This window comes from Hemiscyllium ocellatum, chromosome 1 (assembly GCF_020745735.1).
Source record: "Hemiscyllium ocellatum isolate sHemOce1 chromosome 1, sHemOce1.pat.X.cur, whole genome shotgun sequence".
NCBI classification, from domain to species: domain Eukaryota; kingdom Metazoa; phylum Chordata; class Chondrichthyes; order Orectolobiformes; family Hemiscylliidae; genus Hemiscyllium; species Hemiscyllium ocellatum.
The window spans coordinates 160,945,611-160,963,875 of record NC_083401.1 but is presented as its reverse complement, the minus strand read 5'-3'; the positions used below and the strand labels follow the sequence as shown (position 1 = coordinate 160,963,875).

The window sequence follows — 18,265 nt, the reverse complement described above, 5'->3', positions numbered from 1 at the left end:
TTTCTATTTTGTGAACAAAGGCTCACTGAAGAACTGCAGCACGGAAAGGTGATTGTTTTATACCCTTGCGTACTGAGGGGTAGCGGTTGGTAATACCCATCATTCTGTGCGCCTCATAAAGATGTATGACGTAAATCAAGACAATCGAAATGTCTCGAGGCAACTCAGAGTGATACTGACTATGGAAGAACTTTATAATTGATTGCAAATCCTGCCATGCTCAAACTGAAATGCTCCTGTAATGTTTTTGTTTACAAATTATCTAAATGAAGTGTATTTTTGCAAAGACAACTCACCATGAAGGGAAAATAAATCACACAACCCCAGGTTGTAGCCCACCAGGTTTAATTGGAAGCATTAGCTTTGGAAGCACTGCTCCTACATCAGATGGTTGTGGCTCAATAAAGGAGCAGGTTCTGGCAATAGCAGAGAAGTGACCCAAGCGTTCACAATGCCATGACGGATACTGTTGGTGTGACTTCAATGTGGATGTCGCAGATGATGCTCCAAAGGAGAATTGCGCCCATTGTTAACAGCACAAGTTCCGACTACAGAAATGGGCTGCTGATAAAGCCAATGCAATATTCTGATGCCATTGCACTTGTCTGTAAATGAGGAGGTTGCTTTCTGTTCTCAGGAGGGCTCTTCATTTTCCACCTATTTCTTGTGGATCCATGAGACAAAACTAATCTGACAACTTTTCAGGATGTAACATTTCAGGCATGTTATGCAACTATTGTGCTTTCGCACTGCATCTTCAACTTCATTGTTTTTACACTAGCTTAGAAAGACTGTTGTGATCACACAAGTGCAGTGACAAACAGCAGATAGATGCTGAGCTTGCCAGGCTGAGATACACCTCTACTCCTTGAAGTGGTCATAAATGCCACAGCAGCAGCCATAGTTGCAGAAAGTAGCCCTATTGTCACCAGCTTCATTCACTGAGTATTTCTTGCACTAAATAATACAGGTCTTATATACTGCTGCAGACTGACGCACTGTGGATACTGCCTGGATAACAACCACAAATCTGCACAATCAGATTTCTGTGATCAACCAAGCTCTGGTCCTTCATTAAGCAACCTTCCTTTCCTTGAAGGGTTTTCCCTGGTGATGAACTGAAGACAGTCCATGAAGAATGTTCCAGGTGACCCATTTTAGAAAATCAATCGAAGTGGCACTAATTCTGGGACACTAATCTTTTTAACAGCTGATTGGTCAATTTTGTGCATCGGACAGAAGGGAATTCTTACAAACTAAAATAAAACGTAACCACTGTGTGGTGACTGGGTTGTGTAGATCCGATAATACTGGTATACAATGATGAACATCAACTCATATCATGTTATTAACTCTGTTTACCCAACACAAGGCACACATGCCTTCAATTAAAATTCTTTGGAAAAATTATTTTGAGTTTCCCTGCCCTCATTGTTCTTAAAGCAGGATTGCAATTCAAAAGGGTTGTGTAGTCCTGGTTGAATTCCTCATTTTATTAAATAAGTTAAATGGGTGAAAGGTTATCCAAAAAAATCTATTTCTTGCCAGCAATAGGCTACCAGACCTTATGTGGTGTATACATATTGTTGTATGTAACAAAATCAATGCCACTGACTTCATAACTACTGAAAAATGAAATAAGTGAAACTACTGTTATGTTAACTGAGGTTTACAATAGTTGATGAGATACAAACCACAATCCCTCTACAGTACCCTCGGACAAGTAGCTATTCTTGAACGTTCTCCTAAGTGAAGACTATCAGATTGACATTCTGCTTCTTTGTGGATGGATTTATAACGTAGACATGCTGTTGGAATCACAATTTAAGTGATTAATCAGAAACCAGAGGAGTTGAGTTTCCACTAGATTATTATCTTAACACAATCCAGTAATGGAGGTTTTGGTGTTTATGTCCCATCTCACTCATGGTATGGTAGCAGCTTGTCAAAGTACATTCTGGGTTATACTTGGACTGCTACATCTCCCCAGTGGGCCAGGTTAAACCAAAGCAAGAGTAGAGAGGTGAGTGGTGAGACACTCAACTTGCTGGGGCTTCCCCCACACTGCTACCACAATTTGGACAGAAACAGAGAACAGACATAGCTTCGGCCTAGGTCCAGTTTAGACCAAAGCAGTGAGGAATGGAAAGGTAAATTACAGGAACGAAACAAGGACATAAGCAATTGGAGGAGGTGCAAGCCATTCACTCCCTCACACATGCCTCACCACTTAATAAGGTCATGGCTGATCTATTTGCAACCTGAATTCCATTTTCATGGTGGTCCACTATAGCCGTCAATACCCAGATAATTCAAAGCTCCAGCTCCCTCCTCTTTAAATATTTTCAGTGATCTAGCCTCCGCAGCCTTGTCAGGTAGAGATTCCAGACTCTAAGAATTTTTTTTGCATCTCTCCTTCTAATGAGTGTCTTCTTATTCTGTAACTATGTCCCCTAGTTTGAGATTCCTTCACCAGTAGAAATATCTTTTCAGCAATCTGTCCTATCAAAACCCCTCGGAATCTTGAACAAGATCACGCCTCATTAGATTAGATTCCCTGCAGTATGGAAACAGGCCCTTCAGCCCAACATGCCCATACCGACCCTCCAAAGAGCAACCTATCCAGGCCTACCCCGCCCCCTACAAATACCCCTATCACTATGGGCAATTTAGCATGGCCATTTCACCTGACCTGCGCATCTTTGGACTGTGGGAGGAAACCGGAGCACCCGGAGGAAACCCACGCAGACACGGGGAGAATGTGCAAACTCCACACCGAGAGTCGCCTGAGGCAGGGATTGAACCTGGGTCCCTGGCGATGTGAAACAGCCGTGCTAACCACTGAGCCACCGTGCTGCCCCTTTATTTACACTTGAATAAACAAAGCCCTAACCTGTTCAGTTATAAAATCATGGAGTCATACAGCACTAGTTGTTCCTGACACCTTACATCTGGAATCAACACAGTCAAGTTTACAAGAGATTGAAATTCAGCCTCTAATGCCAATACATTATATTCTTTTTTAAATACAGGGACCAAAACCATACACAGTTTATCCAGGTGCAGCCTTACCAACCGTGCAGTTATATGAAGACCTCCTCATTTTTAACATGCAGCAATAAAGGCTTTCTTATTTAAATGAGTTCATCTTTATTTCCAGCTGCTATGGTCTCTAGACTTCTACTCTCAGAACTCAATGGTCATGATGCCTGTTCTGTGAGGTACGTGCCCTTGTTCTGTCCCCTCTGTCAGCCTCTGTTATTTATCCAGCCCATCTCATGGATAAGGCCTGGACTTGTGACCAGTTCGAAGCAGAAAACTCCCCCTCGCTTCGAGATTTTGTTCATACATCCACTACTACATCAATTTTACTCCTGAGTGTTGGAATTCAAATAGTTGACAATTATCAATTGCCTCATAAACTTTCAGCTAAAGCCAGTCCCTAGAAAAATGCAAGTTAAATCAAAATCTGATGTGCACCGAGGTTTAACATATTGTCTCACATGTTTATGCAGTTTTGAAGCCAAGCCAGAGGTTTACATTTCGACAAAAAGAAAGAAAACAGATTAGAGAAATATGTTTGTTGTTTTACAAAATGGTTCTCCCGAGGACTCTCAAAGGTCTGGGTTTTTTTTAAAGAAAAGCTATTTGCAATCCATAACTTTCTAAAGTTTTTCAGTTAGTATGTTCAACAGGACCCAAAAAGCTCCTATTGGCAACTTTGAGATAGCGCGTTTATTTTACTAAAGCCTAGCCCACACAGTACCTCCTTTTTAAAAAAAAACTATTGTGTTTTACAGGCAGTGTTCTGCCTACCAAACAATGGAGGTTTTGTGGGAGAACAGAGACTCTATTACTGCCCTTAAAGTCCAGAAGCAGGGTTCCTAAACATGCTGTTCATCTCCTGTCACTTCCTTTCTGCTTGACTCTGAATAAACAGCACATATTTGATGCATACCAGTGGGTGACCACTCAAGTTTATGTACCCATTGAGTCAGCACTGAAATTAATAAAGTATCTAACCCTGGCATTGTCCTTTTTTAAAGTTTACATTTGTTTTTGAGATAATTTTGAAAAAAAACAATTCTAAGCATGTATTACAGATGCAGTCTTGCATGAGGTTTCCAGTAATAAATTTCTGATCAGCTGTTATTTGGACTCAGCCAAACTAGGAAAAGAATAAACGATTAAGGTGGGGGAGAGTATTGATTTTAAACGTGTAAACAAGAGGAAAAGGGAATTTGCTTTTAAAATTACAGAGGGGAATCTTAGGAATCCTTCTCAATACTAAATTCACTAGCGGTAAGTCTGAACTAGATTATTTCTAGTTCTAGAGTTTCAAGAGATTTCCACACAAAATAAAATGTGTTGCGGATATTTTGTGCAATGTGAAAAGATCAAGTTCATATCAAAAACGTTCAGGCCCTGAAATTCATGGTCACTTGCTCTCAGATTGCTGACAATAACCTTTGACACTTTGAAATCTTTGGCACTTGTATTAGTAATAAAACAGAAAGGTAGTGTGTTATTTAACTGGTGATTTATTGGGAAATGTGGATGTACAAGGGCAACTGGGTGACCTTGGACACCAGATAATTAAACTAGACAGGTAAGTGGAGTACTCAATTGAGCAGGTAAATGGTTTTTTTGGCCTTCATTGCAAGACTATTTGAATTCAGAAGCAGGAACGCCATACTGCAGTTACAGAGGGTCTTAATGAAATCACACTAAGTATTGAGGGCAGTTTTGCTCTCCCTAAGAAAGGACATACTTGCCATAGGCAGAATGCAACCGAGGTTCACTAAGCTGACACTAGGGACGGCTCGCTGTCTTAGGAGGAAAGATTCGTTCAACTTTGCCTGTATTCACCACAGCTTAGAAGGATGGGGGAGTGGGTCAGATCTGATTGACAGAAATGAAACTGTAATGGGGCTGGACAGACTAGATTCTGGGACGATGTTTTCTCTTGTTCAGGAGTCCAAACCAGGGATCACAGTCTTAAGATGTGAGGTAGGTTATTTCGGACTGAAATAAGGAAACATTTCTTCACTCAAAGCATAGTGACCCTGCAGAATTTTCCAACACAAAATGCCATGAATACCATGTCACTAAATATAGACAAGTAAGAGACAGATACATTTCTAAGTTTAAAAGTCATCAAAGAGTCCAAAAAGCAAGTGAGCACATGGTGTTGAAATAGAGGATCAGTCATGTTCCTATTGAACAACTGAGCGGACTTGAAGGGAAGATGGCTCAATTCTGCTCATAATTTCTATGTAACCTATTCCAGCTTTTCAAATGGACTGAATCCACACTAATCAACCTGAGCTGAGTGAAGTCATATGCAGAAGAATTGAAGTTAGGCCTAAAAATGGTTGACGGGATTGCAGTGCATGACTAAACCGAACCTATTTGTTATAATCCAGACAACACACAAACTGTGTGTAGCTTTTATGACCCAGCATCCACTGTTGAGTAATCACACATCTGAGGAAGGAGTTCTAACCCTTGAGAGGCTGCCACACAATTTCAAAACTAGCCTGAATACTTAAAGGAAGACTGAACCGCTGAAGGAGGAGATGCATTTTAGTCTGGGCAAATTCAATCATTCATTAAAAACAGTAACTTAAGTAAAAACAGTAACAGTATCTTAACAGTTAAGATACAGAAACAACAAAAGATAAACAAGAGGGGGCAGCAAACCACCCAATAGAGGAATGAAGTAATGGGAGACAGGACAGGAAGCTGGATGATCCTCCAGACAAGCTCTGAGAAAGCAGTGGAAGCAGATAGCTGTACAAGACGCTGCTCGCAGTTGTTAGTCCTGAGGACCTTGCAAGATCCTGTAAAAGTGATCAAGGTCAGTAAGTGTCATATCTTATCAAATATACCCAAAATCTCACACAAACCCAATGAACTATATGACTACAATTCACCTACGAACAATTTCTATCTATTGAAAGTCATCCCCACACTCACGATTCACCTCACCCTCACATTTAACACTGTTATAAGCCTCACACTGACATCTCCCAGAATAAACACACTTGCAGCTATTCAATCATAACAACTATGTCACCTAAACTGATTGCACATTGTCATTCACTCACTTCCCTTTCCCTTGCAGGACAAGCTGACTTCTGACCAGAAGCAGCGGAACCTAACTGGTTGGTGGGCATCATGCCATAATGCTGCTGGGGGTCAGACACCTCTCCATCATCACAGTCACTGTGGCCAGCCGCAGGGTTGAAAGAATTAATAACGGCAGAATGTTTCTAACTAATTCTTCGAACTAATCGGGCAGCACGGTGGCTCAGTGGTTAGCACTGCAGCACTGACAGTGGCAGGGATGCGGGTTTGATTCCAATCTCAGGCTGTGCGGAGTTTGCACGTTCTCCCGTGTCTGCGTGGGGTTGCTCCAGTTTCCTCCCACAGTCTAAAGATATGCAGGTTAGGTGAATTGGCCGTGCTCAATTGCCTGTAGAGTTAGGGGAATGGGTCTGGTGGGTTACTCTTTGGAGGGTCGGTGCGTGGACTAGTTGGGCCAAAGGGCCTGTTTCCACACTGTAGGGAAGCTAATCTAATTCTGATTACCTCACAATCTGTCAATTTATATACTGGAAGTAAAATCAAAAATCCACTTAGATTTAAAGTGGCAAAAATCACCGAATGATTCAATTCTTGAGCCACACTTAGTTAAGGGAACCTGTCAAAAAATGATTAGCTCACCTCTGACATAATTTGGGAAGAAATAAATTTATCCCATCCTTTCAAATACATCGCTTGTCAAGCATAATTTTTCACTTTTTGAAGGTGTTCAACTTTTAATTAAAGTAAGCAGCAAAATTAAATCCCCTAATCTTATATTTGGAAAGTGTCATGCTTATTTATTAAGAGCTGAAAATGTGTTGCTGGAAAAGCGCAGCAGGTCAGGCAGCATCCAAGGAACAGGAAATTCGATGTTTCGGGCATAAGCCCTTCTTCAGGATTAAGATCCAATATACTACTCCCAGATCTGCATTGATTTCAGAGGGGTGTAAATGATAGGAATATGGTGACTCTAAAAACAATCCATTACAGTTTTAGATTTTGGTGGTGGTTTGCAGCAGGAGGGTTGTTAAATCATCGGGGCAAGGGGTTTCTGCACTTTAATCTTACAGCTGTTGCCCAAGTGGCAATATCAGAGTTTGGGCCAAATTCTTGTAACAGTGAGAAAGTGTTTGGCTTTAGCCAAAATAGTGTCGGGGCCCCAGATCTGGAAGTGCTTCCCAAATACAGTGGCTGTAGTTTTGGTCAGGGCCTGGTGGGAGACGACAGATCTGTCGTTCACTGAAATCCTTGCAACTGTAAAGGTGTAGCTGCATTCACAGAGATCCAATCTCATGCAAGCGGAGATCTAGCACACCACTTGTCAGGTTTATTCTGCTCAGGGGAAAGTCGAATGCTGATGTTGTTGGAGATATTGGATAGGCCCAGGAACGTCTTTGAGAGAGGTAGGACGCCTTTTGAGAGACGTCAAGTACTCTTTCACCCATGTCAAGTGCCCTTTGGGATGGTTAAAATGTGTATAATAAATGGATAATATCACTGAAACTGTCAAGCCTGTTGGAACTGTTAAGTTAGCAAAGTGTATAAATATCCTAACTTATATTTTAAAACAAAAAGTGATTTTTAATAGTATTTCACTACCTGTTGACCTATCTAGCTTGAATACCATTATCAAACTAAATGCACTGCCTGACTGATTTCATTGTTACATTGCAATGAGCTGCTCACTGTTCAATTGTCAGATCTAAGTGGTCATAAAGTCTTTAATATGGAGCTATGACTTTAAGCACTTGAATGAAATGTTTGCTTTTATAACAGATTAAAACCGTTGAAGGAATGTAATTGGAGTGAATGCAAGTGTTTATTTATATGCAGTGGACTCTATTTTAAACATTCACAACCTCATTTTCTTTACCCTCAGAGTGGGGACTGAGATCTGCAATGATGAGTAGGCAGTCAGCATATGGCATTTAAGGTAAAGGCTTGTGGGGTGGTATTCCTGATGAAGGGCTTTTGCCCAAAACGTCGATTTCACTGCTCCTCAGATGCTGGCTGAACTGCTGTGCTTTTCCAGCACCTCTAATCCAGAATCTGGTTTCCAGCGTCTGCAGTCATTGGTTTTAACCCTGTGGGGTGGTGAGCATGGAAGCACGAGTTGGCCTTAAATTAGAAATGGCACCACAAAGAGACAAGGGGGTGGTAAAAGGGGATAGGAGGGGCCATGGGAGTGGGTAGAGGAGCATAAGGTTGGCGCAAAATGTATGACAGGTCATGGGGACGGGTAGAGTGACATGGATTGAATGGATGATACGAGAGGTACTGGGATGGTTGGAGAATGTTTCAGAAGGCAGGCACGGCGCATGTGGAATGCAAAGAGGCATGAGGGTTAGCAATGTTTGAGCACATTTGTAGCTCAGGTTGATGATAAGTCTGTAGGTTTGCTCGTTGAGCTGGAAGGTTTGTTTTCAGATGTTTCGTCACCATGACGAGGTAACATCATCATTGAGCGTCTCTGGTGGAGCACTGGTGTGTACAGAGGTCTGACAGAACCGAGGCCATCATTTCATACACCCTGCTTCCACACACAGCAGCCCTGTGCTGTGTTTCCTGGCAGTGGACTGATCTCCTATCAACACCCATCCATAGAAAAAACAATTGGAACATTCAAGGTACTTTCCCTCAAGTTGAATTTGCAGAAATGTCCTTAAATTTCCTTGTTCTCCTGATCTCAGGAGGAACAATTCAGGCTGTGATGCGAGTCAGGTGAAATTAGTCTCATCTGGATACCTTAACCTCTTGAACCTGTCCTAAGTGAAATTGTCAGTTTACTGCAATTATTGGCAAGTTGTAGGCCATTTGGTGGAGCTGGGTTGGGATTTCAAATTATTTCAATTCTGGATTAGATAAAAATTGAGTTCTCAGGAGTGGGACAATGTAGTAACCATAAAAACATCACTCAAACAAAAATGCAAATAAAAGCAAAATATAGAGCTCATGGTAATTAGTATCCTTTTAATATGTTGTATTTTAGGATCTCAAGAATGTGATTTAACTTCCCCTATAATGACATGAAGAGAAGGACAGAGTCATCAAATTGCAGTGAGTTTCTGAAAGTTTTAAATAGTAGCAAATATCATAAAGGAAGTTTAATATCAACACCAGAAATCTCAAAGAACAGCTTACCATTACATGCTTATCAGTGACCACAGCTTACAACCATGTCAAACAATATAATAAAGTCAACAGTACAGCCATATTTATACATAAAAACCTATTTTATAAAACAAGGTGACATAAATGTACATTTTTAAGAAAAAATGCAACTGCTGGACTTATATAAAGCTCAAATAAATAATTTAATTAGTTAAAAATCACACACCAGGCTATATAGTCCATAACCACCTGATGAAGGAGCGACACTCCGAAAGCTAGTGCTTCCAATTAAACCTGTTGGACTATAACCTGGTGTTGTGTGATTTTTAAACTTTGTACATCCCAGTCCAACACCGGAGTCTCCAAACAATTTAGTGTATTTGTTAACCACTGGAGCTCAAAAGAAACAAATTCTGAGAGGAACTAACTTCAAACTCCCGTGCAACCTGACTTTGTTACTCTAAGAGAGTGGTTTTCTGTTTCTGAAGTTCAGTGCTGGGAACATACTGTTAAAAAAGTCAAAATAACATCTTCATTGCCACTGAACATAGTAAAACACAAAGCCTCAACGAGCTGACAGAATGGGAAATTGTCACAGAGTGTGCTATGACATATTAGAGAAGCTTTGGAGATATCATTGTGAGGCCTACCTGTCCACACTCAGTGCACACAGACTTAGGCCTGTGATTCCGACTGAAATTTTCTGTAAGAAAGGTATCAGCTTGCAAACTACAATCCCGAACGGCCACTCGGAAGCCAGAAGCTGAAAAACATGATTGGCAAAGGACACAGATGTCAACTCATGCACCCAAAAAAAATTGGATAAAAAGTTAACAAATGAGGCAGAGAAAAAAAATGGATAATTTGTCTTGGTTAGATTGCTTAAAGAGTTAAATGATAAAATTGGGGGGGGGGGGGGGAAAGAAACGGAAGAAACCACAAATGACTTATTTCTAATATCAAAGGGAAACAAATGTAAACCATATGTGGAAGCTTAAAGACACAGGAGCAACTAAGTTCGAGAGAAGGGAGGTACTGACTGAAGCAATGGGGCCTGGTTCTCATCCAAAAATGAGAATGATTGTAACATTGTTAGAAATAAATTGAAACACGCAGCCCGATCAAGATTAAAAATCCTTTGAAATGTTAAGAACTTGAAATGCAAAAAAACACAAAAGGTAGTGGGAAATATGCCAAGTGAAGACAGCCAGGGAGGGAATGAGAGGACAGTTCAGGAATGAGACGAAAGAGCTGGGGGGATATGCAGGGGAGCAGAGCCCAGAGGAGAGTAGACCTACCTTGTAGACATGCAAAGGGATGTCGATTGTGATGTAGAACAGGTCTCCTAGGGCCAGGCTTCCAATTAGCAAGTTGGGACCATTCCTCATACACTTATTTTTATAGATAATCCTCAGCAAAGTCGCGTTGCCAATCACCCCCACCACAAAAATGGCACAGGACAAGCCGGCAGTAATGTATCTGAAGGTGGGGTTGCTGCGGGTGGGATAGTAACAGGAGGAAGGGATGACATTGCCACCGGCTGAGTTAGCATTGCCATCAGTTCCATTGGAGTGATCCACCGCCGCGTTGCCATCCGGCTGACCGGTTCCCCGTTGAGGCAAGCCCAAGCTGGGCTGGACCGTGGGAGAGTGGAACACATCCAGATAGTCGCCAGCTGAATGAAACTTGCCCCAGGTCCGGTTTTCAGGCAGCAGCGTTTTCTCGGCGGTTCTCTGTGATATCCCAAAGCCGGCCAAGGCAGAAATCCAGCAGAGAGGCAGATAAACCCGGGGCAGCCGCATTCTCACCAGGTCCAGGGGGTGGACAGGCTAACACACACACAGCAAACTCCCAGGAAGGAGAGGCTGAGGGTCCCCCCCACACTCACACACACACACACACAGCAAACTCCCAGGAAGGAGAGGCTGAGGGTCCCCCACACTCTCACACACACACAGAGCAAACTCCCAGGAAGGAGAGGCTGAGGGTCCCCCACACTCTCACACACACACAGAGCAAACTCCCAGGAAGGAGAGGCTGAGGGTCCCCCACACTCTCACACACACACAGAGCAAACTCCCAGGAAGGAGAGGCTGAGGGTCCCCCACACTCTCACACACACACAGAGCAAACTCCCAGGAAGGAGAGGCTGAGGGTCCCCCACACTCACACACACACACACACACACAGCAAACTCCCAGGAAGGAGGGGCTGAGGGTCCCCCCCACACTCACACACACACACACACACACAGCAAACTCCCAGGAAGGAGGGGCTGAGGGTCCCCCACACTCACACACACACACACACACACACACAGCAAACTCCCAGGAAGGAGAGGCTGAGGGTCCCCCACACTCTCTCTCTCACACACACACACACAGCAAACTCCCAGGAAGGAGAGGCAGAGGGTTCCACACACACTCTCGCACTCACTGGAGACTGAGCGGAGCCTGGTGAGGGCTCTCCGACTCTCAGCGCTGTCTGTCCACGGCTCAGACACAGTGTGTGTGTGAGAGAGAGAGAGAGACTGAGGGGCAGCTTACACACACTCTCACTCTCTGACAGGGGAGGGCTGCTCCCCTCAGTCTGACAGGAGGGAGGGAGGGAGAGCTGCTCCCCTCACTCTGACAGGAGGGAGGGAGGGAGGGAGAGCTGCTCCCCTCACTCTGACAGGAGGGAGGGAGGGAGGGAGAGCTGCTCCCCTCACTCTGACAGGAGGGAGGGAGGGGGAGCTGCTCCCCTCACTCTGACAGGAGGGAGGGAGGGAGGGAGAGCTGCTCCCCTCACTCTGACAGGAGGGAGGGAGGGAGGGAGAGCTGCTCCCCTCACTCTGACAGGAGGGACGGAGGGAGGGAGGGAGGGAGAGCTGCACCCTGCAGTCTGATTGAGAGAGGGAGAGACTGTGTGAGTGCTGATCCCCTCAGACTGCCACAGTTTCTGAGGTAGGGAGAACTACTCCCATTGAGTCTGACTGAGTGAGACCTCCTCCCAGTGACTCTAAATGATTGAGTGCTGATCCCAACAGTCAGTCTGTCTTTGTGACTGAGTATTGATCCCCACAGTCAGTCTGGGTAAGAGAGTGCTGAACCCCACAGCCTGTCTGTGTGAGTGAGTGCTGAACCCCACAGCCTGTCTGTGTGAGTGAGTTCAGAACCCAACAGTCAGTCTGTCTGTGTGAGTGAGTGCTGATCCCCACAGCCTGTCTGTGTGAGTGAGTGCTGATCCCAACAGTCAGTCTGTCTGTGTGAGTGAGTGCTGAACCCCACAGCCTGTCTGTGTGAGTGAATGCTGAACCCCACAGTCAGCCTGTCTGTGTGAGTGTGTTGTTCCCCACAACTTGTCTGTGTGAGTGAGTGCTGACCCTACAGCCTGTCTGTGTGAGTGAGCGCTGATCCCCAAAACCTGTCTGTGTGAGTGAGTGCTGATCCGCACAGTCAGCCTGTCTGTGTGAGTGAGTGCTGATCCCCACAGCCTGTCTGTGTGAGTGAGTGCTGATGCCCACAGTCAGCCTGTCTGTATGAGTGTGTGCTGATGCCCACAGCCTGTCTGTGTGAGTGAGTGCTGATCCCCACAGTCAGTCTGTCTGTATGAGTGAGTGCTGATGCCCACATCCTGTCTGTGTGAGTGAGTGCTGATGCCCACAGTCAGCCTGTCTGTATGAGTGTGTGCTGATGCCCACAGCCTGTCTGTGTGAGTGAGTACTGATCCCCACAGTCTGTCTGTGTGAGTGAGTGCTGATCCCAACCCCCTGTCTGTGTGAGTGAGTACTGATCCACACAGTCAGTCTGTGTGAGTGAGTGCTGATCACTGCAGCCTGTCTGTGTGAGTGAGTGCTGATGCCCACAGTCTGTCTGTATGAGTGAGTGCTGATCCCCACAGCCTGTCTGTGTGAGTGTGTTAATCCCAACAGCCTGTCTGTGTGAGTGAGTGCTGACTCCCACGGTCAGCATGTCTGTGTGAGTGTTCGCTAATCCCCACAGCCTGTCTGTGTGGGTGAGTGCTGATCCCCACAGCCTGTCTGTGTGAGTGTGTGTTAATCCCAACAGCCTGTCTGTGTGAGTGATTGCTGATCCCCACAACCTGTCTGTGTGAGTGAGTGCTGATCCCCACAGCCTGTCTGAGTGAGTGAGTGCTGATCCCAACCGCCTGTCTGTGTGAGTGTATGCTGTTCCCCACAGCCTGTCTGTGTGAGTGAGTGTTAATCCCCACAGTCAGCCTGTCTGTATGAGTGAGGACTGATCCCCACAGTCAGCCTGTCTGTGTGAGTGAGTGCTGATTCCCACAGCCTGTCTGTGTGAGTGACTGTTAATCCCCATAGTCAGCCTGTCTGTGTGAGTGAGTGCTGATCCACACAGCCTGTCTGTATGAGTGAGTGCTGATACCCACAGTTAGCCTGTCTGTGTGAGTGAGTACTGATCCCCACAGTCTGTCTGTGTGAGTGAGTGCTGATACCCACAGTTAGCCTGTCTGTGTGAGTGAGTGCTGATCCCAACCCTCTGTCTGTGTGAGTGTATGCTGTTCCACACAGCCTGTCGGTGTGAGTGAGTGCTGATCCCGACAGTCAGCCTGTCTGGATGAGTGAGTACTGATCCACACAGTCAGTCTGTGTGAGTGAGTGCTGATCACCGCAGCCTGTCTGTGTGAGTGAGTGCTGATCCGCACAGCCTGTCTGTGTGAATGAGTGCTGATCCGCACAGCCTGTCTGTATGTGTGAGTGCTGATGCCCACAGTCTGTCTGTATGAGTGAGTGCTGATCCCCACAGTCAGCCTGTCTGTGTGAGTGTGTTAATCGCAACAGCCTGTCTGTGTGAGTGAGTGCTGATTCCCACGGTCAGCCTGTCTGTGTGAGTGTTCGCTAATCCCCACAGCCTGTCTGTGTGAGTGAGTGCAGGTCCCCACAACCTGTCTGTGTGAGTGATTGCTGATCCCCACAACCTGTCAGTGTGAGTGAGTGCTGATCCCCACAGCCTGTCTGTGTGAGTGAGTACGGATCCCCACAGACAGCCTGTCTGTGTGAGTGAGTGCAGGTCCCCACAGCCTGTCTGTGTGAGTGATTGCTGATCCCCACAACCTGTCTGAGTGAGTGAGTGCTGATCCCCACAGCCTGTCTATGTGAGTGAGTACGGATCCCCACAGACAGCCTGTCTGTGTGAGTGAGTGTTAATCCCCACAGTCTGTCTATGTGTGTGAGTGCTGATCCCAACCGCCTGTCTGTGTGAGTGTATCCTGTTCCCCACAGCCTGTCTGTGTGAGTGAGTGCTGATCCCAACAGTCAGTCTGTCTGTGTGAGTGAGTACTGATCCCCACAGTGAATCTGTCTGTGTGAGTGAGTGCTGATCTCCACAGCCTGTCTGTGTGAGTGAGTTCTGAACCCAACAGTCAGTCTGTCTGTGTGAGTGAGTGCTGATCCCAACAGTCAGTCTGTCTGTGTGAGTGAGTGCTGATCCCCAGTCATTCTGTCTGTGTGAGTGAGTACTGATCCCACAGCCTGTCTGCGTGAGTGAGCGCTGATCCCCACAGTCAGCCTGTCTGTGTGGGTGAGTGCTGATCCCCACAGCCTGTCTGTGTGTGAGTGCTGATCCCCACAGTCAGTCTGTCTGTGTGAGTGAGTGCTGACCTCTACAGCCTGTCTGTGTTCTTGAGTGCTGATCCCCACAGCCTGTCTGAGTGAATACTGATCCCCACAGTCAGCCTGTCTGTGTGAGTGAGTACTGATCCACACAGTCAGTCTGTCTGGGTTCTTGAGTGCTGACCCCACAGTCAGCCTGTCTGTGTGAGAGAGTACTGTTCCCCCAGTCAGCCTGTCTGTGTGAGTGAGTGCTGATCCCCACAGCCTGTCTGTGTGAGTGAGTCCTGATCCCTACAGTCAGCATGTCTGTGTGTGAGTGCTGATCCCCACAGTCAGCCTGTCTGTTTGAGTGAGCGCTGAACCACACTGCCTGTGTGTGAGTGAGTGCTGATCCCCACAATCAGTCTGTCTGTGTGAATGAGTGCTGATCACCACAGCCTGTCTGTGTGAGTGAGTGCTGATCCCCACAGCCTGTCTGTGTGAGTGAGTGCAGATCGGTACAGTCAGTCTGTCTGTGTGAGTGAGTGCTGATCCCCACACTCAGTCTGTGTGTGTGAGTGAGTACTGATCCCCACAGCCTGTCAGTGTGAGTGAGTACTGATCACCACAGTCAGTCAGTCTGTGTGAGTGAGTACTGATCCCCACAGCCTGTCTGTGTGAGTGAGTGCTGATCCCCACAGTCAGCCTGTCTGTAAGAGTGAGTGCTGATCCCCACAGCCAGTCTGTGTGAGTGAGTGCTGACCCCACAGCCTGTCTGTGAGAGTGAGCTGATCCCCACAGCCTGTCAGTGTGAGTGAGTGCTGACCCCACAGCCTGTCTGTGTGAGTGAGTGCAGATCGCTACAGTCAACCTGTCTGTGTGAGTGAGTACTGATGCCCACAGTCAGCCTGTGTGTGTGAGTGAGTGCTGATCCCCACAGTCAGCCTGTCTGTAGGAGTGAGTGCTGATCCCCACAGCATGTCTGAGTGAGTGAGTGCTGATCCCCATAGCCTGTCTGTGTGAGTGAGTGCTGAGCCCCACAGCCTGTCTGTAGGAGTGAGTGCTGATCCCCACAGCCTGTCTGTGTGAGTGAGTGCTGAGCCCCACAGCCTGTCTGTGTAAGTGAGTGCTGATCCCCACAGTCAGCATATCTGTGTGAGTGAGTCCTGATCCCTACAGACAGCTGTCTGTGTGCGTGAGTGTTGATCCCCACAGTCAGCCTGTCTGTGTGAGTGAGTGCTTATCCCCACAGTCAGCCTGTCTGTGAGTGAGTGCTGAACCCCACTGCCTGTCTGTGTGAGTGAATGCTGATCCCCACAATCAGCCTGTCTGTGTGAGTGAGTGCTGATCCCCACAGTCTGTCTGTGTGAGTGAGTCCAGATCCCTACAGACAGAATGTCTGTGTGAGTGAGTGTTGATCCCCTTAGTCAATCTGTCTGTGTGAGTGAGTGCTGATCCCCACAGCCTGTCTGTGTGAGTCCTGATCCCTACAGACAGCCTGTCTGTGTGAGTGAGTGTTGATCCCAACAGCCTGTCTGTGTGAGTGAGTGCTGATCCCAACAGCCTGTCTGTGTGAGTGAGTGCTGATCCCACAGCCTGTCTGTGTGAATGAGTGCTGATCCCCACAGTCAGTCTGTCTGTGTTAGTGAGTGCTGATCTCCACAGTCAGCCTGTGTGTGTCAGTGAATGCTGATCCCCACAGCATGTCTGTGTGAGTGAGCGCTGATCCCCACAGCCTGTCTGTGAGTGAGTGCTGATCCCCACACTCAGTCTGTGTGTGTGAGTGAGTGCTAATTCCCACAGCCTGTCTCAGTGAGTGAGTGCTGATACTCAGTCAGTCTGTGTGAGTGAGTACTGTTCCCCCAGTCAGCCTGTCTGTGTGAGTGTGTTCTGATTCCCACAGCCTGTCTGAGTGAGTGATTGCTGATCCCCACAGTCAACCTGTCTGTGTGAGTGTGTGCTGATCCCCACAGCCTGTCTGAGTGTGTGAGTGCTGATCCCCACAGCCTGTCTGTGTTGCTGAGTGCTGAACCCCACAGCCTGTCTGTGTAAGTGACTGCTGATCGCCACAGTCAGCATGTTGTGTGAGTGAGTGCTGAACTCCACAGTCAGCATGTTGTGTGAGTGAGTGCTGATCCCCACAGCCTGACTGTGTTAGTGAGTCCTGATCCCTACAGACAGCCTGTCTGTGTGCGTGAGTGTAGATCCCCAAAGTCAGCCTGTCTGTGTGAGTGAGTGCTGATCCCCACACTCAGTCTGTGTGAGTGAGTGCTGATCACCACAGTCAGCCTGTCTGTGTGAGTGAGTGCTGATCCCCACAGTCAACCTGTCTGTGTAAGTGACTGCTGATCCCCACAGTCAGCCTGTCTGTGTGAGTGAGTGCTGATCCCCACAGTCAACCTGTCTGTGTGAGTGAGTGCTGATCCCCACAGCCTGTCTGTGTGAGTGAGTTCTGATCCCCACAGCCTGTCTGTGTCAGTGAGTGCTGATCCCCACAGTCAACCTGTCTGTGTAAGTGACTGCTGATCCCCACAGTCAGCCTGTCTGTGTGAGTGAGTGCTGATCCCCTACACTCAGTCTGTGTGTGTGAGTGAGTGCTGATCCCCACAGCCTGTCTCAGTGAGTGAGTGCTGATACTCAGTCAGTCTGTGTGAGTGAGTACTGTTCCCCCAGTCAGCCTGTCTGTGTGTGTTCTGATCTCCACAGCCTGTCTGTGTGAGTGAGTGCTGATCCCAACAGTCAGTCTGTCTGTGTGAGTGAGTACTGATCCCCACAGTGAATCTGTTTGTGTGAGTGAGTGCTGATCTCCACAGCCTGTCTGTGTGAGTGAGTTCAGAACCCAACAGTCAGTCTGTCTGTGTGAGTGAGTGCTGATCCCAACAGTCAGTCTGTCTGTGTGAGTGAGTGCTGATCTCCAGTCATTCTATCTGTGTGAGTGAGTACTGATCCCCACAGCCTGTCTGCGTGAGTGAGCGCTGATCCCCACAGTCAGCCTGTCTGTGTGGGTGAGTGCTGATCCCCACAGCCTGTCTGTGTGTGAGTGCTGATCCCCACAGTCAGTCTGTCTGTGTGAGTGAGTGCTGATCCCCACAGCCTGTCTGTCTGAGTGAATACTGATCCCCACAGTCAGCCTGTCTGTGTGAGTGAGTACTAATCCCCACAGTCAATCTGTCTGTGTTCTTGAGTGCTGATCCCCACAGTCAGCCTGTCTGTGTGAGAGAGTACTGTTCCCCCCAGTCAGCCTGTCTGTGTGAGTGAGTGCTGATCCCCACAGTCAGCCTGTCTGTGTGGGTGAGTGCTGACCCCACAGCCTGTCTGTGAGAGTGAGCTGATCCCCACAGCCTGTCAGTGTGAGTGAGTGCTGACCCCACAGCCTGTCTGTGTGAGTGAGTGCAGATCGCTACAGTCAACCTGTCTGTGTGAGTGAGTACTGATGCCCACAGTCAGCCTGTGTGTGTGAGTGAGTGCTGATCCCCACAGTCAGCCTGTCTGTAGGAGTGAGTGCTGATCCCC

The 18,265-nt window shown here is 46.9% G+C and overlaps 1 protein-coding gene across 1 annotated transcript in view; it reads right to left on the bottom strand.

Annotated features, from left to right (window-relative positions):
- The window catches only part of ednraa (endothelin receptor type Aa), a 53,445-nt gene extending 41,607 nt beyond the window's left edge, over nt 1-11,838 (bottom strand). The window contains exons 1-2 of the mRNA XM_060827205.1: nt 10,500-11,838; nt 9,852-9,964 (exon numbers count right to left, since the gene is read on the bottom strand). Of these exons, the coding sequence (XP_060683188.1) occupies nt 9,852-9,964; nt 10,500-11,003 (617 nt within the window). The 5' untranslated portion in view covers nt 11,004-11,838. The remainder of the gene's footprint in view (nt 1-9,851; nt 9,965-10,499) is intronic.
- Nucleotides 11,839-18,265: the final 6,427 nt, after the last annotated feature.